Source organism: Phodopus roborovskii, unplaced genomic scaffold, assembly GCF_943737965.1.
Source record: "Phodopus roborovskii unplaced genomic scaffold, PHOROB, whole genome shotgun sequence".
Taxonomy (NCBI): Eukaryota; Metazoa; Chordata; class Mammalia; order Rodentia; family Cricetidae; genus Phodopus; species Phodopus roborovskii.
Window position 1 is genome coordinate 4,730,820 of NW_026126588.1, and position 27,304 is coordinate 4,758,123.

At 43.2% G+C, this 27,304-nt stretch overlaps 1 protein-coding gene across 1 annotated transcript in view; it reads right to left on the bottom strand.

Annotated features, from left to right (window-relative positions):
• Clic5 (chloride intracellular channel 5) overlaps positions 1-22,472 on the bottom strand; it is a 133,777-nt gene extending 111,305 nt beyond the window's left edge. Inside the window, exon 1 of the mRNA XM_051204254.1 lies at positions 21,928-22,472. Within this exon, the coding sequence (XP_051060211.1) occupies positions 21,928-22,449 (522 nt within the window). The 5' untranslated portion in view covers positions 22,450-22,472. The remainder of the gene's footprint in view (positions 1-21,927) is intronic.
• Between the last annotated feature and the right edge of the window lie 4,832 nt (positions 22,473-27,304).

The following is a 27,304-nucleotide window of genomic DNA, read 5'->3' on the forward strand; positions in this document are numbered from 1 at the left end:
GTAATTTGTTTTGATTTTTCATTCATTTCAAATGCATAATGACTTTAGCATAATTTTGTGTTCCAAATAGGCTTCAGGGCCCTCAGGCCTGACCCTGCCACAGCTACCCACCCACCTTAGCATGGGAACTTGCTCTGCTTGGTTCTCCCAGTTAACCTGTCTCTCTGCCGGCCTTCTGGCCTGGCCTGCCCTTGCCTGCAGTCGATGGACCCATGTGTTCCCAATCTCACTGGACACGGCCTGCTTTGCCTCATGCAGCCACTGTCCTCCCCAGGCCCCTGTTCATCGTCTCTTGCTCTCTTTCCCTGGTCTAATTTCTGACCCCAAGGCCTTGTCAGAGCGTTGAACCTTCTCCTGGTCACAAAGAGGGTCTAGGCTGTGGGAACCAACCAGAACAGGTCCATCAATAGGAATCTGGTGACTAGACCGGGTGCCACTATTTTTTTCCTGGGAGGAGGTGGGCAGAGCTGGCTCAGAGCCTAAGGTGTTGGATCATTGTGATGTACCATGATGGCCTGGCATCAGGAGACATGGTCAGCTCCTAGGATGGCAGGGGAAATGGGTTCTGTCTGGTAGTCATTTCATGCTAAAGGTCATTCTAGGTCTAATTTGAGAATTCAAATGTGAGGATATGAAAACCAGAATGGTCAGGGAAAGAAACAAAGGCACTGGCTGTTTGGGGCTTTGCTAAAGGCATCTCATCTGTACAGCCCCCACTTCCTACAGGAGAGAGGACAGCGAAGATGCCATTTAACCAAGGCTGCTTTGCTTTGCAAATGACCTTGAGAAGAGCTCAGCTCCACCACGGTAGGCCATCTCATTCCCAGCCACCCTTTCTCCATCCTTTTAACCTTAAGTGTTTTCAGCCTATGTTTAAACACAACATCTCCCAGGGCCTTGTCAAACAGAAAGGTGGGTGACAAAGACAAGAATTGCAAAATGTCAAATGGATCCCTGAAACTCTTCCTACACTTCTACGCAAACTTTACCCTTCCCTCCCACCATCCTCTCTATTCCTTACTTATTTCTAACAGACAGGAAAAGTGAGTATCACAAAGGATGATGAAATATGCCAATCATGGACTGTCCTGAAGAGAAGTTTAAATGCATTCACAGTGAGCAGAATGACTCATAGGTAAACGTGTGGGCTTGAGAGAACAATATTGCCAGGGATGAACTCCAGTTTCCAAATAGTCTTTGGATCCAAGCAAGAGCTATAGGAATCTCACTGTAGGATCCTGCAAAATTTATTTCAACAGGTGATCAAGCATTAAGCCACTAAAACCATGCCTAGGAAACATATAGACTCATGTGGACTAGAGTTTTTACTTCCCTTTAGTTTCAGTAGGCTATGCCTTAAGATGTAGCAATTGCAATGTGGGGTGTGCTAGCCTTAAAGCTTCCCAAGGAGAAATACTGAATCAAAGAAGGTTGCAGGTTTTTTGAAAGTTCTTTCATGCTTTCCAGATTGTTATGCACCACTCTAAGAAGAAATAGCAGACAATATGTTCAAATTTCTTTGGGTGGAGTATCGTGTGTGTGTGTGTGTGTGTGTGTGTGTGTGTGTGTGTGTGTGTGTGTGCGCGCGCGCGCGCGCGTGTGTGCACGTGCGCGCACACGTGCCCATCTGTGTGAGTGTGTGTCTACATCTGTGCTTAGTAGACTATATTTTCATATATAATCACTGACCCTAGCATGTAAGAGAATGCATCATGCCTACTGCCCTTTTGTAGTCTTAGTGACAAGCAAGCATTTAGGGCCATTTGGATGCCTTTGGACTGCTTACTAAATACCAAGGGTCTCCCTCTGCCCTTTTCATGTTCTTCTGAGTCCTTGGAACTATGCCCTTCTACAAATCCATCAAAGCCAATGATCTCAGAGGACAGTCACCAGCTTTGCAGTTGAGGGCAGGGCATTCTCTGCACAGTGGCATACCAGGCCTCTGTTATAGCCATGCCTTGAGCTTTGGTTCTGACTATTTGGTTCAATTGGATTCTCTGATATAAATAAAATGGGAAGGTTCTTAGACAGATCCTTTAATGGGAAATCAAGACCATATGCCATTTGTACAAACACAAAATAAACTTGGCCTCCTGAAATGCTTGACCACATCATTTCACAACTGCTACTAATGAGAGACCAGGCCCACTAATTGCCCAAATGAAATTATCCCATGTAAGGTCTGAGTTACTAATGGATGGCAAGCCAATTTGCTGCTCTATAAACGTTAACTGTTAAAGTACTAATAGACACCCTGACCACCCAAACAAACACGCTATGTCAATACCAAGTAAAAATTGTTGCCAGTGAAATGGGTGTTTTCTCCTCTGGTCCTTGCCACAAGAAGACTATTCATTGGCTCTGCTGCCTAGTGACAAATATACAACAGACCCCTTTATATATTGGAGAATTTTGTTCTTTGAGACATAGTCTTAGTAAATAGCTGTGCTATCCTGGATCTTACTGGTCTCGAGATCCACCTGCCTCTGACTCCCAGAGTGATGGGATTAAAGGGGCAGGCTACCAAACCCTGCAATTTTAAGGTCAGGGAATGGCCTTTTTGGATGGGAGACACCTCCGTCAACAAAGTGCTTGCCATGCAAGTATTGAGGCCCTGAGTTCAGATTCTTAGAACTCCCATAAAAAGCCCTGACCCAGAGCTAGCAAGGTGGGGCTGGAAGGACCCTAGATCTGTCTGACTCACTAGCCTGCCTGCATGGCTGGACTCTGTGTTTAATGAGATTCTAAGTCAGGAAAAAAAGTCGACAGAGGAACAGACATCAACCTCTGGCCTCCTTGTGCAGGTACACGCATAGCATCCACATGTCCACATGTGCACACACAGGCACTCACCCTGACACACATAGACACACACAAGGGAAGAATCCATCTTGCACATTCCTAGCAGATTCTTCACCTTTTGAACAGGTATGAAGTGTGTGTTCCAAAGTACTCTAAAGATAATGGCAGATGAGATATAAGATGTAAGCTATGAGTCACAGCTCTCAAAGTAGTCCTCTCTCTCCTCCCTCTCTGTCTCTGTCTCTGTCTCTGTCTCTCTCTCTCTCTCTCTTTCTGTGTGTGGTGTCTCTATATCCCCTAAGAACATTTGGGGTGACTGGAAGAATTTCTGAAGTAATCACTAAAAGCGATAAAAGCAATTTCATCTAGTCACCCACAGGCCCTTTCTCTGAATGTCTGAAGCACTCAACTGAACCATGCAGTTTCGAGTCCTCAGCCTTCCTCTAGTGTTTGCTGTTACACTCCCCAACACCCAGAAGCCCTTCAGGTGGGAATCCATCTGCACTTGGGATGCCCCAGCCCTGAGGCTGTAGTCAGCCAACACTTGAGGCTCAGAAGATGTGTGCTGGATTGTGCTGTGTTGACCAAATCCTTGATGACCTCCTTGCTAGTTCTGTCTCAGAACAAAACAATCACAAAGCCTCAACTTTATTGTGTACTCAAGCCATAGACCGTTACTTTGTGGGTTTGGGGGAGGGAGGGGTGACCAGAATGTATTATTGGAATCCAGTCCTTCTCTCTCATGCCTAAGGACAGACACCCAATTAACACATTATTAGCTAACAGACACTTCCTGGGGCCAGGATCTCTTACTTGGGGAAATGAGTTCCATCAAGGCGGCTATTGGTGGACACTCACATTCCACTCTCTACCCCTGTCTCCTGCCTGGGAACCAGAGAGCCTGGCAGTTGTCTTGAACTGTGTAACCTCCCCATCCTCAGAAATGTGTAAGATTCCCTGGCGGCTTTGCCCTAATTTCCTCTCTTCAGAGGCCCCTGGGCTACATGAGAGCCTGTCTTGAGAAGGCAAAGTCCTCTCTTGAGGTTCCAGATGAGGTTTCAAGAGGGACACTGACTCATAAAACCAAACCAAAATAACAATAACAAAAAAGAGAGTCACTGAAGTGGATTGCCAGGGAGCAAGGCGCTTATATGAAAGTTACTAATGCTGTGGAGAGAGCCTGTCATGTCAGCCCACAGTGTTAGTAACTCTCTAACAGTCATGTAGCTCAGGCTGGCCTTGAACTTACCATGTAGCTAAAGATGACTGAACTTCAGCCTGTACTTTCCAAATGCCAGGATTACAGGGGTGCGTCTCTATGCCTATTTTAATTTCCATCTTCTGTGCCACATGGCAATACGAAAGGTTCTTATTTTGAGATTTAATAAGGTCTAGTGCTTTTTCAAATTCTATTTTATATAACATACTGCGTTGGTAATGCTAAACCTCAATAGAGATCTTTTTAAAAAGGAAAGGAAGGAGGGGAAAAGAGAGGAGCTGGAAAGATGACTCAGTAGTTAAGAGCACCGGCTGCTCTTCCAGAGGACCTGAGTTCAATTCCCAGCAACTACATGGCAGCTCACAACCACACATAATGGGGTCTGGTCCTCTTTTCTGGCTTACAGGCATACATGCAGTCAGAGCACTCATACATCAAACACATAAATAAGTAAAAAACGAAAGAGGAGGTAGCTTCTCCATGGCACAGGTAAAGAGACATGGATACCAGCTGCTACACGAAGCCTCAACTGAGCCTGGATGCTTTCCGTGGGCTACCTGAGCAAAGCCCCATTGCCGTGAAGAAATGTACTCCACGGACAAGGTGGTAGTTAGGCCTCTTGACTCTGCCCCCTTTGTGTATGCATTTAGACAATAGCCAGTGTTCTTTGTTGCAATCCTTATATGATGCAGGTAAACCAAGGCAAGTATTTCCAATGCGTTTCTTGGCATACTACTCTACTGAGATTTCCCTGCAAAAATTCTTGTGGTCCCATAACTGGGAGCCATTCCACACCACGCCCTCTGTTTGGCACTTTTGCTGATTAAAGACACGGAATTGCTCTGAAGTCAAGAGCTCTGTTTAAACACTGTGAAAAGGTCCCAGTTCTGGCTTAGAATACTTTCTTCATGCCTGGTGACTGAAAGCCCCCCCCATGTGTCTTCTGAGCCTACAGAAGTGACCAGAGAAAGTGACAGGGGCTCCAAAGTGGGAACAACGCAGGCAGACTTCTGGACTCCTCCAAAGGCTCTGAGAGTATACGAACTGGTGACACTGGACAGAAAACGCAACCATCCAGTGACTCCCAGAGGTCTCTGGGGAGAGAGGAAGGGTTCTGCCCCTGGACTGGGGAGGGAGGAGCTCTCCCCTCGCAAAGGCTGTAGTTTGGAGTTGGCTTTCCCTCACAGATTCTGAACTCAGGGAGGGAGACTTGATCACAGAAAAGGCCATCTTTGGGAGATCGCTCAGGTGGTGAAATACTCTACCCAAGGATGTGAGCCTGACCGTGTGAGCCGGAGCCTCAGAGCTGTCTAGAGGTGGAAGGACAGAAGTACTAATGCCACGAAGTTGCGCTCCAACCTCTGCAGGCTACAGGGACAATAACGTTTAAAAAGAAGAAATGAAAGGCATCTTAGAAGCGCCATGTTCTGCAGCAGGGGCTGCCACCTGTCAGCTTTGTGCCTCTTTCAGGAGCCCCAGCCTCCAAATGAAAGACCTGGAGAGGCTCTTCAAGGTTGGATGTGACAACATCAGGACCTTTCTCTCTGGCTCACCCTAAAGAGAAGTATGGCTGGCTTAGAGATTTCCAGTTTCTTCCCCCGGAAACCTGATATGGGAAGTCTGGAAAGAATGTGCGCAGGACAAGACTAGTGAAGACAAACGACAGGCCAGAGAGCAGACTTGGAAAATACAGAGAAGCAATTGTCTCAGATCAAAGGAAGGGGTTGGGAACAGAGGCGGAACAGAGCATGGGAAGATGGCTCAGTGGCAAGAGCTCTGGTCGCATAAACATGAAGAGCTGTGTTCAGATCCACAGCATCCGCAGGACCAACAGACACGGATAGCAGTGCAGGCCTCTAATGTTGGTGCTGTAGGAGTACAGGCAGGAGGAAAGCTGGGTCTTACTAGCTGCAGTCCAAGCCCCTGGCTCAGTGAGAGATCCCGTCTAGAAGGATTAAGACAAGAGTGACAGGGCAGGACACCTGGATGCCCTCGCACGAATGTGCCTACCCACGCATGAGCAATATCCCGTCCACACAAACACCAACACCAATACATACATACGAGAAATAACCACAGACGGCCAAATACGGACGGGGCAGCATACAAATAATAGAAAGGAAAGACAGAGAGGACAGTGGAGGGCAGGGTGTGAGACACCACACTGACGCTCAGCAGTGCCATACCCTAGCCTAGCTGTGTCCCTCTACTGGAACTGCCTGACACTCTACAGGGCAGGAAGGCCTCCAGGAAAACATGTGCCCGCACTGAAAAGGACTCAAGATGAGAAGGGAGCGGCCATGAGAAGTTACTTCGATGTGGAGAGCAGCGGTCTCACACAGAGACAGGCTCACCAGGTGCCCCGTGCTAAGGGACCCACAAAGGAGACACTTCCTGGTGGCACAGTCTCACTCTGCTCCTCCATAAAAACATGGGCTTCCCCTATGACGACCCCCAACATCTGCTGTGATTTAAAAAGTGGCGTCCCTTCCCAGCCGGGAAATCCACTTTAAGGGAAAGCAGAGCGAAATGGGTTTCGGGAACTCATCACATCCCATCAAGTGTTGCAAGGGTCAGGCCACACTTTGCCACACTCTGCCTTGCTTCCCTTGGCAAACTGTTTTCTCTTGCTTCTCTGGGAGCTGGGGTTTTATACCGTGTCTATTTTTAGAAGTGGTGCGCAGTGGCTGCTGGGGCCAGCTACTTCAGCAGGCTGAGGAGAACTTTACCCTGGGAGAGGCATTCCATTCTATGACCTTGTCCTGAAGAGCTCGCTAATTGAGACTGGGTGGTTCACAACCTCTAAGAACTAGATACCACTGCGTGAGATAGATCAGGATACCACGTTGTGTGCTCATCTATCAGCAAGAAACTCACAAAGTGATTGGGCCTGAGGATGGGCAGATCCCAACCTTTTATTTTTCCGGAGATAAATACTAAAGAACACCATGTTGCTCAGGGGATGATACACGGGATATTGGACTGGATGTAGGTCAATCATGATGCCCCCTCCATACACTGACTTCTTATGAAACCTCCCTAGAGTCCATGCCCACAGCCTATAGCCACATGGTCAATTAAACTAGGAACCTACTGGCACTCAGGAAAGCCTTCTGCAATGGGAAGTAGGATGATTCTAGCAATGTTTGCAGTTCCTTACCCAAGGTAATAAGGGCACTGCTGTTAAGCCAAAATAATCCTTCCCCGGCACACCTGTAGCTTTACAACTTCTTGGTATACGCTCTTGATGGCTCCCTTCTACACTACAGACTGACCACACTTGGAAAGTCTTCATTGCTGTTAAATACACCTATAATCTAGGTCAATCCTGGGTAGAGTTTTATTTGTCCAATGTCTCTACATTCAGCCCCCTAATTCACCACCCAAACTATGGTCTACAACGTTCCCCCTAAATGGCTGGTGCTGGAGAGACTCAGGGCTCAGCCTATAAGAGTGGGGCTAGGCTGTTCATAGCTGCCTGTAACTCCAGCTCCAGGGACTCTGTTGTCCCCGGCTGGTCTCTTTGGGTAGTCACAAACGCGCATGCGCGCGCGCACACACACGCACACACACACACACACAATTTAAAATAAAAGTACAAATGTTAATGGGGCTGGAGAGATGACACGCATGTGGAGGCCTGCAGTAAGCCTCAGGCATTGCTCCTCAGGAGCCACCCACCATGTTTTTTGTTTTTGTTTTTATTTTTAAGTTAGAATCTCCCGCTGAGCCTTAGGGCTATCTAGTGGGCTAGGCTGGCTGGCCAGTGAGCCCCAGAGCCCCCCCACCTCCCCTACACTGGGATTACAAGACGGCACCCGCCCATCCAGATTTTAACCTGGATGCTGGAGAGGAGACCTGGTTCCCCCTGCTTATGTGGTAACTGCTTTATCCCTGCTTATAGTTGCATTTTTGTTGCTGTGATGAAACATCCTACCCAAAAGTGACGTAGGAAAGAATGATGTTTGGCTAACTGTTGACTTGAAGTCAAGACAGGAACTCCATCAAGCCACCAGCCACTTCTATCCACGGTCGAGGAGAAGGACATGCGCACATGCTGACTTCTTACTTGCTTGGCTGCTGTTTCTTATTTAGTTGAGGATCTCTTGCTTAGGGAATGGTGTTGCCCACAGTGGGGTGCCCTCTTCTATAAAGTAATAATCCAGACAATCCCCCACAGATATGCCACTGGCCAACCTGAACTATGTAATTCATCACTTGACGTTCTCAGGTGATTATAGCTTGTGTCAAGGTAACATTTACACCAAATAGTGCACTGAGTTACCTTCTTAGCCCCTCTCAATGATTTTTTCAACTTCAGTCTCCTAACAGAATTCTTGGCACATAACAAGCACTAGATTTTAATAACTTGGAGATATAAACTTGAAATTAAAATGAGATCCGCACTACTTTTGCAACTCAACCTGCTTGCTTTTGATTTGTAGCTACTGATCTTGTGAAGACCCCTGGAACCATATATTCTAGAACTTTCTCCTACCACAACTCTAGAATCAATCTCCCAGTCATTCTCAATGTTAACCCTTCCTCTGGAGCCAGCTGGTCAGAGTCTCACAGAGAGAGCCCCACCTCACATTTTATCTCCGCCTCTCACACTGCAGGCACGTGAGGGGCAGAGTGCAGCACAATAAAGATTTATTGACTACAGATTTGAGACATAGAGAGAAAAACCTTACAAAGAATAGGAGCTCGACCAGAAGCACACTCTTGCAACTATAAAATGTTTATTGCAGAGTAAGAATTCTTTGTACTCACAAGGGAACTATTGAGCCATCACCTTCATATTTTCTAAGTATATGTAACAACCCTCATCTGAGCCTAGACAACCTTCCCTGCATTAATTGGTTTTGTTTTTGCTATTATTTATTATCTATTTAAAATTCTGGGCACTGAAACACACATGAGGTACACTATACAACTGAGCTACAGTCCCAGCCAGTTTTCCACTCTTTGAGTTGCCTAAGCTGGACTGAACTCAACCTATAGCCCAGGCTGGCTGCCTTATAATCCCCCTGGCTTCATCTCTCTAGTGGTTGAAATTACAGGTCTGTGCCTTCACTTCATGCCCTGCTACCTCTCAATGACTCTTTATTGGTATTGACTACCCCATAAGTTCTTGGAACTCAGAAAAAGTGTGGTAAATTGTGTCCACACTTGGCCCTGGTGGCTGGAGGGGTAACACTTTACCCCTTAGTTTCTGCAGCATTGACCGAGCCCCGAGCCTCGCAGAGTCTCACTGGTTCTCAGTTGGTCGGTGGATACTGACAGCTTTACTGTGATTTGCAAGGACCTGTTATTGCTGCAGAGCTTTGCTTAAGTAGATTAGCATTTAAAACCAGCCTGTTCACAAATGGACACCATAGGTATTGCTTCCAGAATGGAATGGTTTTTAACAGGACTTGATTTTGTGTGCAGGAGCACTCTCCCATCTCATCAAACCCAGTCACTCTGCCTCCTGCTTTCAGACAAGAATAACATCCCTGAAAAAGGCCCGTAGCCACATGACAGACAGGTCTTCATGGCAGAGATGAACCCTGGCTCATCTACAACAGCACTATCCTGTGACATGCTGTACACTGACAGATAGGTTCCTTTTCTGCGCTTCCCAAGTGGTCACACTTGAGATATGATTTGAAGAACTATTTTATTTTGTTTTAACTAATTTACACAGAAACAGCTGCATGTGACTTGTGGCTTTCATTTTGGAATAAGGTAGCTCTAGAAGAACGGGGCCAATTTCTAGAGAGTTGTTACTGTAAATCACACCCAGTGCATTCTTTCCTTTCTTGTCCCCAAAGCATAGAAGCAAAGGCATTTCTACAGGCCAGTGAACCCCAGGCAGCCCTTCTAGCTCCCACCTTCCATATTTGCCTTAGGTGTGAGCATTGAAACCGGAACGTTAGGTGTTTGCTAAACAATGCACTCTAGTATTTATTTCAGCGGTTGCCATGTGATTGTTGCCCACAAGGCCTCTCCGCACAGCTGATGGCTTTTTGCAACCTGGTGATTATTGTTGATCCATGGGCTCATTCAAGGAGGAGAAAGAACTAAGCTACAAAGCACAAAGGAGGGCATGGCTTTCAGCTTAAATGACTGACATTTGTCACTACAAAAATGAATAGATCAGGTAAAAAAGAATACGTGCTACACTCAAAGGGAAGTCGTGTTTACCTTTGAATGTGTGAGATCTATGTGTATAGGCATGTGTATTTGACATGCTCATGCGTGTGAGTGGGGGCATGTGCATGTCATGGTATGCTAATGGGCAGATGTCAACCCTCGCCTCCTACCTTCCTTGCTGTGTAGTCTGTGGCCTTGCTGTGTACCCTAGGCTCCCTGGCTGATGGCTTCAGGATTCCTCCCATCTCACTGGAGAAGCATTGCAATTACGGACACGCACCACCATGTCAGACTTTAGGTAAGTTCTAGATGATCCAAACTTCAGTCTTCATGATCGTGAGGCCAGTACTTCACTCACAAGGCAGCTCCATAACCCCTGCCTCATGCTTTTGAAGGAATGTCTTTCATTGAGGAGCAGAGCTGTCAATCAAAGTGGTTTCCCCATGCACATTCTAGAATTCATACACAAGTAGATTTTGAACACTGAGGCTGGGGATGGAGATAATAGCTTGCCAATAGGATTTCATCTTGGCAGAAATAAAAGCCACTTTCCTGTGGTTTCCCAAAGGATATTGTAACATCATCAGAGGCTTGAGTAGTAAGAGATTAACAGATGAGACATAATATTTATGATTTTATCAGTGAATAATTAACTAGGACATGCTGAGAACTCAAGGCACAAGATAAAGACTTGGCAAAAGGCAGCACACCTTTAAAAGAATAAGGGTCAGGAAGGAACCTTTCATCAGCATAAAATATTTGCTGAAGTTGTCATTCATGAAATAATGCCAGACCCATCGGGTTGTCAACCAATGGGACTTTGTGATTCAATTCAAATTTGAAGAAGGGGAAACAGCCAAGAGAAATGGAGGCCTTAAACTCACTCAAGACAACCTCACTTCTGGTCAGGCAGGAGAGAAGAAAAGAAGTCAGATTTCAACATTACTGCTGAAAATGATGATTTTTCAGATACCGAGAACTGGTACTATAGGAGCAACGTGTAGTCTACCAGTCTCTGTGCTAGGTGAACAACGGACTTCAGAATTTGAACAGGTTGGACCAGCTGGAAGTTGTGGTAGATAATAGACAGACTGACAGACATAAAGATAATACATATCTATAGAAAGACTAATATATAGAGATTAGATAAAAAGATATATGGATGATACATAGATAGATAAAATATAGATTAATAGGTTGACTAAATAAAGATGATATGCAGAATGATGATATATAGCTAGGCAATGCAAAGAGGGTAGATAAATAGATTGATTAAATATGATGATACATAGATATTTGATATATAGATAGACAAGTAATACATGATGATAGATAGATCTGACAGACAGATAATAGATATTACAAAAGCATACTGTAGATAGACTCTTAAATATTTGTCTAAGTCCAAACTTGCAGTGCTCACTTACAGAAACTAGCAAGTATAGGGAAAAAACCGAAATGAGTTGGAGAAACAACTCCAGGCCCCCACACTATCCTGTTTCTCAGTGCTGGAATAGGACAAGACTTAGTGCATGCACATTGGGTAGAGTCCTCACTGGACACTGTTCCACAAATGCAGCCAAAATAACTAGATAAAACTTCCAATTACTTAATTTGCCATGGAGAATGAAGCCTGGTACTCTTTAAAGGGATACAACAAAACAGTACCCAACATTATATCTGGAAGGCGAAATACATTCAGTATGCCCACAATTAGCAATATGCAGCTCGTAATGGGTGTGGGAAGGGCAATCAATCAATCAATATAAACTCATAGGTAAGTAAAATGATCAAAGCAGTGCAAAGGAACTTTAAAATTACTTTATAAATATACACATATGTTTACAAAGATAGAAGGAAACATGAACCTGATGAAGAGACACTTGACAAGAAATTCAGCCACTCACACAGACAACAAATAACTTGGAAGCCACAGATGACCAAAATCACAGGTGAAGAAAGTAAGGGCCCCAAGTCTGTTACATACACCAAGAAAATATTTCCACAAAATAAATATTCCACAAAAATAAATATTCAGTGAAGATCACTGTACTGGTGAATTCTACCAAGATCTTAAGGAAGGAATAACAGCAATTATATTAAAATCTATCTCACAAAATAGAGGAGGCACATTCCCACTCATTTCTATTTAAAACAAAACAAACAAAACAAAACAAAAACAGGCAAAGAAATGTAAATAAAGCCACAGACCAATATCCTTCATGAGCATGTTTGCAGAAGACTTCAACAAAAATCATAAATAAATCAAATCTAGAAATCACGAAAATCATTCTACACATTGCAGAAAGGCTATCTCAAGGCCAGTTTACCATTTGAAAATGAACTGATGTATTTCACAATACAAGGAAGAAAGAAGGGTTGGAGAAGTGACTCGGGAGCTAAGAGCTGGCATCACTTTGCAGAGAACTTGAGTTCAGTTTCCAGCATCCACAGTGGACTGCTCAAAAGCCCCTGTATCTCCAGCCCCAGGGCCTCCTGGCTTCTGTATTGCACCCATATGCACAACTCCCTACCATACACATTTACGCACATCACTAAAAATAAATTTTTAAAGAAATAAAGAACAATTGAGAGACCAAGAAAAGGAGAAATGCAAGAAGAAAGGAAGAAAAACAAAGGCAATTTTTGTACCAGGCATGAAGTGAGCTTGGTGGGAAATATAGGCTTAAAGTTATAAAATTTCTCAACAAAAGATAGGAAGAAAATCTTAGTGACCTAGAGTTAGACAAACTTTTCTAAATAAAAATGGATAAGCAATATTGGCATATGGATTCTGTGCTTTGGTTATGGTTTCAATGTGTTTCCCAGAAGTTTTGAACCCATTATAACTGCACCGAGTAGGGGAGGCTTTAAGGGATGTTCAGATGACGAAGGCAGTAGTTCCCAGAAAGGGGTGACACAACACTCAGAGAACTTACTTTCTTGCTTCTGTCTCACCTCTTCTGTACACAGGAGCTCTCTCTCTCTCTCTCTCTCTAGTGTCACGTAACAAAGTCAGATGGTACGCTTTACTGCTTGACTTTACTTTTCACCTACCAGAGTCCCAGGCCAGATAAGCATCCTTTGTGTATACACTACCCAGATTTCATCAGAGTGATGGAGCTCTGTCTTCAAGCAGTTATAGTAATGAGAACGAGAAGTCAACTGCAGGCCCACAAACTATTTGATTCTATTTAGCCATTGAAAATCTCCTCTAATATCTAAATGACTTTTAAAAACCCCACCAGTAAGAAGACAAAAATACTAAAATGACAGAATGAACAGAATATTTGAGTGGATGTTTCACCAAAGGAGATATATGGAAAAAGGACATGTCATCTGGTTCTAGATCATGAGTCACTGGAACAGACAATGCCCAGTGCTGAAGGAGATGAAAGTCTGGTCAGATGCTGATAGCCATGTTGAAACAATCTGACAGTTTTTGAAAGTAGGAGTAATTTAATTCAAAAATTCCACCTGCAGTATTACCCAGGAGAAAAAAAATTTCAACACAAAGCCTAAATATTGTAGCAGCCCCATTATTAATATCCAAAGGCTGTAGAATTGTCCAAGTATTCACCATTGAGTGAATAAACAAAATGTAGCATATCATTCAATGGAATACTACTAGATGGCAGAACGGAATTAACTGCAGGTAAGTATGCCAACGCAGATGAACTCAATAGCTTTTAGAAATCACACACAAAGGGCAGTATGGACTCAGTTAATTAAATGCTTTTTCAAAACAATGCTGGCGGTTGAAGCCCCAGGCTTTTCACATGCTAGGCAAGTGTTCTACCACCATGCTATACCTCGTGTCATCTTTCGAAGAAGACAAAACTGTACAGATAGAATGAAAGACTAGTGACTTCTGAGAGGCAGGAGTTATCTTGTAGAACTTTCTGTGGTGATGAATAAGCTCTGTATTAAGATTGTATGTCATGCTATGCTTGTCTGTCAGAGCTCATTAAATTATATACCTAAATGAAATTCAACTAAAACAAACATTCTAAATAATAGAGTGTATGATATGTTGTTATTCATACTAAGAGGAAAATCAAAAGATAATTTCAGGTACATGAACCTGTACTCATGTTTGCCACAGGAAGCCCATTCATGTCATTTCAAAATGGCTTGCCATAGGACCTGCAAATGGAAATGTGGCCAGGGAGTGATTCTCAGCTGTTTCTTTCAATTTTTAAATCTTGTAAATAATCCACTTCCTCAAAGGAGAGAGGAGAGTCTGGATGAATCGCATTCAACAAGTTGTTTTCATAAGTGAGACATCTAAGACCCTGAGCACAGTGATGTCTCCCACATTGCACGGTTAGTAGCAGAATCCAGCCCTAGCTCCAGAGTTCTATCCAAACGACAAGGATAGCACAGCAATCTAGCCCAGAGCAAGGTTCAGTAGATGTGAGATTCAGTTTCTCTTTTCCCTGTGTGCCAGATCATTCAGAGAAATGGGTTCTGCTTGGATGCTTGCCTAGTGTCCCAGAGCACAACAAGAAATGAGCCCTCCAATAGCAAACCCAATTATACTTCTCGTAAACAACACAGGCTAATTCAGCTCAACAAGTATTTCTCAGATGGAACTACAGGCCAGATTCTGCAAACTGTGAGGGTTAAATGAGAGCAATACATGGCTTTCATTGTGGAGGCTTCTGTCCAATGAGGAACTAAGGATACCCAACCAACCAGATCATGCCAATCTATAGTGTTAAGCATTATGATAAATGTAAGCCCTGAGGGAAGGTCTCTCAGAACTGACCTGAAGGTAGAGGATATCTTCCCAGGAAACGTAAGTCTAGAAAGAAGAGGAAGGGTTGACCAGATGGCAGAAGTGGGTGTATGCAATGGGCAGTGGGCTTGCCAATGTTTCCTCATAAGAGAGTGTTGGGAAACATCATTAGACCATTGTCTGATAGCATAGACACTCAGCCCCTCCTGATGCGCCTCTGCCATTTGTATGAAACTCTGTCCCAGCTGCATGTGGTCTTTGGAAAGTACATACAACATGGAGTTGAACTGTAATGGGCACTCCATCTACATAACTGTGAAAAAATGTCACCATTTAGACTCAGATGAGACTTTCTAAGGATGAATATCTTTGGGGTCACCCATGCTCATGTATGTTTCCCTTCAACTATACTCCTATAACACCAAAGGACTTAATGGCTTACCAACATATTTGGGTGGGATGGTTCCTCTGTCTGTTGCCATGCCCTATCTAAGACAAGCAGTCGCTTGCTTGGATCTCTTCAGGACAAGGTCACTCAACACTAGAAATATCAAGACTACTAGGTTGGATCATTTATTTCAGAGTCTCCTACCACCTTTATTTTGAGAGGTAATATAATCCCCACCTGCTGACTTGAGCAATACTTCCTTTTACTCTTTTGAAGCAAATTCTCGGGATGATAGAAAGGTTTAGAGCAAACAGTTGACTACACAGGAAATACAGGGAGTAAGTTGTACAACAGCATGCTCTCTCTACTCTTTCTCACATGACATCAGAGGCAAAAGTGCTGATGTAGGAAAGGAAGAATATTTCGTGGCGGCAATTACAATGTCTCATGTCGCCTGACAGAACATTTTGCATAGAACTTTGGAATGTTCTTGAACCTTTTGAAACATGTAGATGACAACTCAGCCTCCCAGGCCACAGGTGTCAATATAAAGAAAAGCACCCTTGACTAACAGCCCAGCAAGCCAGCATGCCACAGACAGCTCTGTGAAAGCTTCTAGTTACCTGGTTTGCTCTTGTCACAGTGCTGGATTCTGTGACTTCTTTGACTGATGGAATTGGTTTCCAAAGCAAAACAGTTCACACGGGCCCATCAGAAATGACTTTGCATGAGACCGAGGCTGGACGGAGTTCACATTGAAGTTAAGATGAAATTATGGCATGGGTAGTGATCTATTGACCCTAGGACATTTTTTCAACTCTACATGCTTCATTGGTTCATTGGAAAGACAAGTGCTTGGGAGACAAGATCGGGCTTATCTATTCTTACAAACGTTTCCAAGAACTTGCAATATCCTTAGTAGTGACATTACAGCTGTGCATTCTTCCTTGTCATGGAACAGGAACACCTTCCACTCATCAGAGGAGTGGTCTAGCCTGGTTATTACAGTCCTATTCGGGCACATTTTTTATATTAAAATAACAATGTTTGGTATTTTTGTGCCGACATCATAATTTTCTATATCAGATAAGTAATCTATAAAACAATCTCACACTAGCTAGCTAGCTTTTACTGAAATATCCTATGTGTATAAAGAAAGCCAAGCACTTAAATATTTGGGCATATCCAGATGGTGATTTGAAAGGGAATGGCCTTAATTGCACACAGGTATTTACAATTAAATCTCTGAATGAACCTTAGACCTGTATCAAGATATATGTCTTGGTCCTGCTCTGGGTCATATATGGAAATGCATGTAATTTGGTTGTCTGTTGTCTGGTATAGGACTTTGATAATGAATCCTCCACGGGGGGGGGGGAAGAAAGAAAGAAAGAAAAAAAGAAAAGAAAAAATCTATCTTTCTTGGTGGCTTCCAGGACAAACTCCAAGTTCCTTAGTTTGTAGGCAAAATGACATATTAGTTCTTCATCTCCACCATCTGTCATCTCATGGGCTTCTGTCTACTCAGCCAAACAAATCTAGTCGTGTCCTTTGGTATCTCTTCTGTGCTCTGCTAGTGCTACCCATCCCCAGCCATGACTGGGCTGGAATTCAGCATCCAGGTCCAGCCTCCTCTCCCTCATTGCCCAGTGGTGTTTTATAGTTTTTCCTGTGATGATACACCTTGTCTACGCTAAAGACAAATGTATTCATTCCTGGGAAGAACTTGAATGCTCACAAGATCTGATCTCATCAGGTACTGGCCAAGGAAAGAACCCTAGGCAGGGGAGAAAGAAGGGCTATGAATCAATGTGTTCCTTCAACACAAAAAACAAACATTCATAAACAATATTTATGCACTTTTTCACTTAAAATTTATTAATGTGGCACATTAAGAATATATATGTACAGTATCAAATATGTAAAAGTTACTACCTAAGAGGATTTGGTGAAAAGTAAATATACATATTGCTTAGTATTTTGAATTCCAATTCTAATATTCTAAGGCCTCATGAATTGGGTTGAGTAGCTCCTAATTCAGTCATATCAAGGCCCTGATATGATTGAACCTCAGTAAAATGTTTGTTGAACTTTTTTTTTTTGGTTAGGCTAGAGCAAAGAAAACTATTTAATAACACTTCTTACAATCCTGAATCAAGTTATGGTATAAGTAATTTCTTTAGAAAAACAAATCTAGAGCCATGGATGGTGGCACATGGCTGTGAACCCAGCACTTAAGATGTGGAGGCAGGAAGATCTGGAGTTCCAAGGCTATTCCCAGATACATAGTGAATTGGAGGCTATCCTTTACTACATGGGACTCTAAAAACAACAACAACACAAATAAGATCCCACAAAGCGAAAATCAAAGGATAGGAAAATACCCTTGGATGAGTGGCCAGAGTCCAAGTTTGCCACTGACTAGAAACCCTGAACCATGAATCTCAAAGACACTGATTAAGGCTGCCTGTTATGTCACCTGCCTTCAGGACAAAACTATTGATATTTTCTAGGAAAAAACTTGGTGCCACTCAAATTTTTTCCTTCCACAAAATATGTGTTTCTCCATGCTAACCTCAGGAGTGTTCCCATTACAGACAGACACTGTTGACCATGACTGCCAATATGTTAAAGTGACCTGATTCACATGAGCTGAACAGAAATGTTGGGTTTATGTCAGCCTTTCCAATCACACCCAAATCTAGAGATAATCTCTGTCACTATCCTTCTAGAGTGGATGATCGAAGGTTCTGTGTATGCAACTAATAAACAGCTAGGGCTGTGCACCTTGGAACCAAAGGCCATAAGAGCTGGCCTTTGCATTTCTAATATGATGAAATTTGGGCCCAGGAGTATTTCATACCACAATATTGATGCAGAATAGCAGAGCAGTGTTTGTTCTACAACAATACATCCCCATAGTAGAGTAAAACAGTAATATAGTTATTCATTATGTATAGCAACAAGCATCATGCTCAAAATAAGGTATTTTCATAATGTTCAAATTCATTATAAGAAATTATTCAGTCCCTTGTCTGGCATACTTAGGTTATGCCAGATGAGATACTATGCACTTCATATGTATTACCTTATATATTATTCAGCACAGCCCTGTGAGGGATGTATACGGATGCATCATTTAATCAATTAATTTGCAAGCTAGGGGTGTAGTGAATGGGTAGAATGCTTGCCCAACATGCACAAAGCCCTGGGTTCCATTCCCAGCACTGCATAAAAACCAAGCATGGTAGTACCTTCTTGTAATCCTGTCCATAGGGAGGGAGAGGCAGGGAGATCAGAAGTTCACGACCATCCTCAGCTACATAGCAAGTCGGAGGCCAGCCTGAGCTACACAAGACTACTGTCTCACAGATAATTTGAGAAGCCACGATTCCCCTGATTAATGCCCTCAGTGTTACATATGACAAATGGTGTGTATTTTTGTCATTTTCCTTTGTAATAATCATTATCAGATTACTTGCTTTTCTTGTCATGAAACAAAATACAAGAATGTTTTTCTGCATGCAGCCTCTCCACCACTGTTCCCCTCTGACACACACATAGACACCATTTGGAAAAGTCCATTCCCTCAGTCACATGCCCCCTGAGAGGAGTTCATGGATGAATGGATAGAATACCCCCATTCCCTCAGTAGCTAAAGTCCCTGGAGTTAACCAAAGCTTTTGCCCATTAAACTCTCTATAAAACCCATCAGCAAACACCTAGAGCTCCCTCTTCCAGTCTGTTCCCATCATCCACTGCTTCCCTGCTGTCACAGGGGTCTAATTCAGCTTCAGCTCCTGGTTTATCTTCCTCATATACAGTCTGTTTTTATGAAAACAGTCCCCAGGGCCCCTTTTGAAATGGTCTAAAGATTGCCTGGATCACTCAGAGTCAAAGTCCTTCTAAAGCTCAGGGGCTGACAGAGCCCAGGCACTCATCTCTAGCCTCCCATCACCTCACCCATCAGCTTCTCCACACCCAGCCATGTTGCTTTCTCCCTCCCCTCCTCAACACTCTGCTCTATGGCCACAACTACATCCATACTAATTCCTGGAAGTTGCGACTGTTACTTAATTGGCGACATGGACTTGTAGATGAAACCAAACTAAGGATACTATCTCAGGTTATTATTAGGTCCAATCTAATCACACGTGTCTTACCATAGAGATGTAAGAGAGGGAGGGGGAAGAAAAAGAGGAGGAGGAGAAGAAGGAGGGTATCAAAAGTATAGTCTGTGGCCTCTTTATAACATAGTTTTACTAAGGCACAATATAAACTTAAACAGCTTAAGTCAGATATCTGCCTTAGAGAAGGAGAGTTGAACAACTTATGAGTCCCTTGTTAATGTTAGGCAGCATCTCCCATTTCTGGTATCAGCAGGAGACACCCACATTCCTTTTAACTGCTATTTCTGTTTGATTCCAGCCTTAAGACCAGGATAATTTCCAGAGGGTCAACTCTTTGCCAGATTTACAAATTATGTTTTGGTGGACCAGTGAGGATGGTAATAACCCTCCCTGCTTACTGCAAGAAGTCTGTGGATATTTCTGTCTTGAGAAGAAATACATCTAGTTTCTACTTCTTAAAAAGTGAGTTTTAACACTGTTATGTTGTTTTGATGTGGACACAGAGCTGGGCAGGTTGCTTGATGTCACCTCAGCCACAGATCCTTTATGGACTCCCCACCACCACGCCCCCGGCTCAGCTCAGCATCTCCTCTGGAACACACACAGTACTCCACTGCTCTGTCTCTTACAACATGTCCACTGCCCCTCCATCCTGCATCTTACAACATGTCCACTGACCCTCCATCCTGTATCTTACAACATGTCCACTGCCCCTCCATCCTGCATCTTACAACATGTCCACTGACCCTCCATCCTGCATCTTACAACATGTCCACTGACCCTCCATCCTGCATCTTCCAACATGTCCACTGCCCCTCCATCCTGCATCTTACAACATGTCCACTGACCCTCCATCCTGCATCACGGTGTTGGTTTCTCAACAGTCAAAGTCATCTTCCACATCCTTTCTCCCCCAAGTGCTCAATGTGTTTCCACCCGAGTATGAAGGAGGCTCCATGTGATCTTTTTAAAAAATAGATTGAGGGAGACATGATACACATAACAATGTACAAAACATTGTATTTTAAAGTATTCAATTAACAAAGTTCACTTCATTAGAAGTATATTGGAAACCATGAAGGAGAGAGATTATTGTGGAATGGGATTGTATAGGTTCAAAGAGCAAAGAGTAACTTTTTTTTTTTTTTCCAAACAAAGCCTCGTGTAACCTAGATGAGCTTGGAACTATGAAACCAAGGATGACCTTGGACTTCTGAGCTTCTTGGCTCCACCTTCCTGTAGTGAGATTAGATTTCCACCAGTGCTGCAAGTTTATGTGGTGGTAGGGATGGTGGAAGCTGCTGCTGGCAAACTCTCTATCAGCTGAGGTACGTCCCCAGTCCCAAGTGCAACCATTCCTTTTTATCGCGCGCGCAGCGCGCGCGCGCGTGTGTGTGTGTGTATGTGTGTGTGTGTGTGTGTGTGTGTGTGGTGAATGTTCTGGGTGCATGCATGAGCACCTGCATGCAGGAATATGCATATAAAGGCCTAAGGCTGACATCAGCAGCCCTTTGGATTACTTTCCACCTTATTCATTGAGGCGGAGTGTCTCAGTTGAGCCCAGAGCTTGACAATTCCATTAATCTTGCTAACCAGCTTGCTGCAGGGATCCCCTCTCAGTCTCCTGAGCCCTGGAATTACAGCTGGATTGCCACACCCATCTGGCATTTACATGGGTTCTGGAGATCTGAACTCTGTCCCTAACACTTGACAGCTGGGCTTTAACCACAGAATCATCTTCCCAACTGTAGTATTCATTTTAATTAGCAAGAAATAGCAATGCACGTGAATGTTTTATCACATGAAGAAATTCATGTGAAGGTGACTATTGGATGCATTGGTGTGGGTTTGGAGAGGCGGGATCTGCCACTTTGATTGACCTGTTAACTCTGCATCACTTCATATTTTGGTAATATTTGTAATCATAACCTTTATGACATTATCAATCTAGTACAAAGGTTGTCAAATGCTTTTTGTTTCAGTATTATAGACATTAAATATTAACACATGGTTGGCATCTTGGTGCTTCTGGAGTAGTTTTACATCATCAGATCTTGAGTTTTATTGGCGTTGGCAGAGCAGGAACAATGACAGTCACAGCATTGACTGCCCAAGTATTTGAAGTTTCTACAACCTTAGAAACACAAGGGGAAGACCTGAAGGGAGATGGCTTTCTCTTGCTGGCTTTGGTTACATTTTAAAATATTATAAGGACATGTAATCAAGCAGGAAAGCTGTAAATGTTTATCACAATTGTAAAGAATTGAACAGTAATTTCTGTGCTTTTCCTGTGGTTTATAAAAGTCGATGATTAAACACAAACTTTAAATAGATTTTCTAATTCAGATCATTTTGAGACATTCTGAAGTGACCCCAAATGATCGATTTAATCATCTCTGCTTTGGGATATGGACGGCAACATCCATACATCACCCCCTGGTCCACAGAGCAAAACAAAGCACTGAACACCTCACCCTGCTTGGGTGTGCCTGCCAGAGGTAGCACTTACCTTCACAAACAGGAAGATCTCAGGATTGTTGGGAGCTGCCTTATTTTCTTCCAAACCAAGAGGTGCAGAAGAGCAGGTAGGGGAGTCCCCACTGGTGGAAAAGCCTTTACTGTGCTGAACTGTGAAGCTCGGTAAAAGAGGCAAATCTTCCTGGATCATTCTTCCATTCTCCCGCAGCTCCTGTGGGAAAGGCTCTGGGTCCCAGCTTGGTGAGTGCGAGTCTCCTATGGAGATTCCCCTAACCTCTTGGGGCTCAGAAAATACCTCATCAGGCAGGAGGTAGCTTTCTGCTTCCGGCTCCCGGGAGGCTGAGGTGGCATCTTCGCTTTCCAAGGCATACACTGACAAAGAATCATATTCCTGGATGTCTAACCTAGTGGCATACATATCATTTTCTGTTCCCAAGTCTTCATGGACTCTATCATATAAAGGACCTTCATCTTCCTCCAGCTGGTCTGGACCCTTGTCATTCCTTCCCTTTTGGATTGTGTCATAGATGTCACTGTAGTCTTCATCACCCATGCTGGTTGGTCCCAGTAGATCCTTTCCCAGGAAGAGCTCAGTAGGACTGGCTAAGGAGAGGGCCAGAGGACGATGCTTCTCCACCACAAGGAAGAATCAATGGGCTTTTGAGAGGCAGCCCTTAGCAACAGCTATCAATGACAGGTCTCTAGCAATCATTTACTGGAGATTTAATAAGCAAACCACACGCCCACTGGATGGAAGATAAGGTTCACCCACTAGGTTAACTCCTTCACTACTGAAGACACTTGTCCCTCCAATTCCAACAGCTCTGAGAAGTCCAAGCATCAACCCAATGCAAGCTGAAATTCTGAACATTTAGCCTCTCCCTCATGGAGGAGCCCTAGCTACTGACCATTGCAAGAAACCCTCACAAGTCAGTGGAGGACTATAATTCAGTGTAAACCTGTCTGCTTACAGTTGAATTCATCACACAATGATACTTTGCAAATTGATGCCCTATGTCATGATTTCCACACCGCCTGGCAAAGTAACTGATTTCATTTACAGTTCTTATCTGGAAACACCAGTAGGCGATTAAATGGCTGAGGGAAAAGAAGATAAGTGCCCATCAGCCCATCAATACAGACCACACAAAGTGAGACTCTAACATCTGTGCCTTTGGTTTCTATCCCGAGCCCTCACATTGAGCAATGTTTTGCACAGTCAACAGATACCCACCAAAATGCTCTCATATACAGGATTCTGAACTGAGCACTAAACAAAAAAAAAAAAAAATAGAAGATCCCATCCTAAAAAGCCCTAACAGACACAGAAAAGCTAGACTAGGTGTTAGGTCATGTTAACCTTAGCTGGGGCTATGCCCTAAAGAGCTGTATGTGCAAGACCACCTGGGAGATACCATATATAGATGTTGCCCATCTTCCTGCATGTGCTTTGTCCTGTACTCTGTTGCTCTATTTTACTAAGGCCCATTTCTCTTTTTGAAGTGAAATCCAGATGGGTTATAAATGAATTCTGACACCTAGAAATCACGTGAAAAGTGACAATCATTGCAGTCCAGATAGAAGGGCTTTAAAGCATGTGGTCTTCTGTTATAACGGTGCCTCATTTTATCCTTAGGGTTCCAAGTCATCTAGAGCAATCCTGGCTTGGAGGACAGGCAAGGACTGGATAAGGGGAAGGAAGCCAGAGATAGATCTTAAAGAATAATGATGTTAATCCTTGTGTTTTATTGAGACAAGGGCTTACGATGTGGCCTTCAATGGTATGGAATATTTGTTTACACTAATGAAGAGATGTCTTTGCCAAGGCACCTTCTGATTGGTTTAATAAAGAGCTGAATGGTCAATAGCTAGGCAGGAGGTTTAGATGGGACTTATGGGCAGAGAGAGAGAGGAAGAAGGAAGAAATAATCGGAGTGCAGAAGAGATGTCAGGAGACATGGAGGGAAAACAGGAGGTGCAAGATAGAAGAGATGTAATGCCACATAATAGAATGTAGTTTAAAATAAATGGGTTAATTTGAGTTATAAGAGGTAATTAAGAACAAGCCTAAGCCATAGGCTGAAACTTCATAATTAATAAGAAGTCTCCATGCCATTATTTGTGAGTTGGCAGCCCCAAAATAAAATCCAACTATAGCTATGTAGAGCAGACTGGCCTCAGACTCCCAGAGAGCCACCTTCCTCTGCCTTCTAAGTGCTGGGATTAGATGTGTGTGCCACTGAATCAGAGGATACAACTTTGTATCTTATTGAAATTGTTTAATAGGTACAGACATCTGTCAGCTTCTCTTGGGTTCCAGAATTAGGTGTTCATAGCTTAATGGTCCCAGCTCAAATTTTCTCCATAACTTTAACCCTTTATATAACCTAACATCCCATCCACCTGACATTGTCTTTCAGGTTTTAGGTTGTTACAAGTTCACCCAGGTTAGGGACAGTTGATATCAGCTATGATTCCCAAACATCTAGGTGGGGGTGGGGGTGGGGGTTGGGGGTGGAGAGATAGTTCAGTGGTTAGGAGCACTTGCTGATCTTGGAGAAGACCTAGGTTCAGTTCCCAGCACACACATGATGGTTCACAACTTCTTGTAACTCCAGCTGCAGGGGAACTGATGCCCTCTTCTGACCTCCAAGGACACTGTATGCAGATGGTACACATACATCCATACAGACAGACACTCATACACATAAAATAACATAAATACAAATTTCAAATTTCCATCTGTGTGATCACTCTGCTATTCAACTTCTTAGTATTTCTGAGTAATTTTTCATAATCATTCCCATATACCCAAACCCCATAAAGAAACAAAACTTTTTGCTTTCTACAAACCAATTTTGATCTCTTCAGTAGTGACATTGCTCCTTTCTGCAATGCATAATGCTTACTAAACAAAATGGGCATCTCCTCTAGGCCCCTCTATGTTACTACCCCAAAGTTACATTCCATAGTATGTAAATATCTGTATAGCAAGTGTTTTAATTACTTTTCTCAAAGCAGTGTCCAGATACCTGACCAATAGCGACTTGTGGAAACATGGGCCTATTTTGGCTTGCAATTTTAAGGGATGCAGTCTATGATGACAGGGAAAGATTGGCAGCTGGTCTCATTGTATCCACAAGAGTCAGGCAGAGAGAGATGACTGTTGATAGTTGCCCGTTTTTCTCCTTTTCCCTACTTTTATTCAGTCAGATACTGGGTGCCACCCAAATCCAGTGTGGGTTTCCTCTTCTCAGTTAAATTTATTTGAAGCATACTCACAGACATACCCAGAGGTATGTCTCCTAGGTAATTGCAAATACAATCGAGTTGACAAGGGAGATTGAACCATCACTGCCTGGTATTGGATTCTCACAGTGACTCAGTGAGATATACCCAAGCCTGTGTAAATTCAGGATCCCAGGTCACATAGATAGTGTTCCTCATCTGAGGACATCTTTGTCATGATATAGAGTCATGGGCTGTGAAGTGAAACAAAGCATTCTGCTGAAGGGCAAGCTGGACCATGCCACCTTCTGCTCCCATCAGCAATAGTTCCCATTTTTATCAGCAAAACCTAAAGTCCTTACCCTAGTCCACAGGATTTTCATAAATTAAACCCCTCCCCCATGCCTATTATTGACATAGCTATCTAGACAATCTGGCTTTGTTGTCAACACTGGAACAACCCAGAAAATGTATGTATGAGGACCTTTATATCCTCTGTTGTTTCTAGATGGAATAGACTTCCTTTTAATTATCTACAATCAATTACCCAAACTTCTACACATTCTGCTTAGGTGTCCCCTTCTCAAGAAGCCAACTTTGATCATCCCGCTACAATCAGAACATGGGCCATATCTACTCTGCCTATCACTGCAGACTTAAAGTCTACCAGACCCATTTAAAGATGAGATTCTTCCAGGGGCGGGAGCCTGCTCTTGAGGAATTTAAGGACCTGGTATCTCACGGGTGACACTGAGTTTCCACTACTTACATTTTCTGATATAATGTTCGAAATGTATGTTTCCTAAAAGTGAGTCTGTAGAGTCAGGGATAATACTAGATGCCTATACTTGATCCATAGTGGTAGAAAATGCACTGAAATTAATGTGAAGAGGGTCATCCAAAAAAAGAAACCAAAGGCAAACATTTGAATCATGTTCAAAATCTATGGGGCCTCTGATAGTGTATCAGTGTTTATCCCTAGTATACGAATGGATTTGGGAGCCCATTCCACATAGAGGGACGCTCTCTCAGCCTAGACACATGGGGGAGGGCCTAGGCCCTGCACCAAATGATATGCTAGACTTTCAAGATCCACCATGGGAGAACTCACCCTCCCTGGGGAGCAGAAAGGGGATGGGATGGGAGTTGGGAGGAGACAGCAGAGGAGGAAGAGTGAGGGAACTGGGATTAACATGTAAAATAAGCTTGTTTCAATTTAAATAAAAAGTATTATCATAAAAAATAAAAATAAATAAAAAGAAGGGATGGGAAATGAATGGGATCAAGATGCATAATGTGAAATACACAAAGAATAAAATAAAAGATAGCTAAAAAGCAAATTTAAGTAATAAACAAACAAACAACAATAAAAAAAAATCACTCTAAGAACTGGGAACCTCTGGGTGCTTTTGCTTCTAAAGTCCACCAGGGGGCACCATTGTCCACCCTATCTGACTTGTCTCCCTACATAAAGGTTAGCTACTGCTTATGCAAAATTGTTTTTCAGAATGGTGTTGGCCTTGTGGCTCCCCTCCACCCCCCACAACCCAGTGATTCTGCTTTAAGAAGGGTGTCATCAACTTCTAAACTAAAAGCATGTGATCCGTGTGAGTCATGTTGCTCTAGGACTCAATTTTATTTGTCCCTTACAATTTATTTCAGAACTCATCATTTTAAATAAATAAATAAATAAATAAATAAATAAATTGTGCTTGGAGGGTGTATGTGTGATTATGTGTATATACATGTGTGTGGAGGCCAAGGGTTGGTATGGATACATTATTCTCCCCCTTATTTATTTTTATTTTATTTTATTTATTTTGAGACAAAATACATTTTCTCACTGAGACTAGGTTACACATACTGGCTAACCTGGCTGTCCATTGAGCTCAGAACATCTGTGCCATGCTTTATTGTATCATTACCCCCAACCAAGCTCTGAATCTGGGGTTATGAATGTATACCCCACACCTGGGTTATTATTATTATTATTTAATGTTTTTTCTAATTTTACATATCTATCCCAATTCCCTCTCCCTCTCATCCTCCCAGGCCCCTCATCAACCCTCCATCCCATCCTCCATCCACTCCCCAGGGAGGGTGAGCCCTTCCAGGAGGAATCATCAAAATTTGTCAAGTCATTTGGTGTAGGCCCTCTCCCTTGTCTCTAGTCTGAGGGA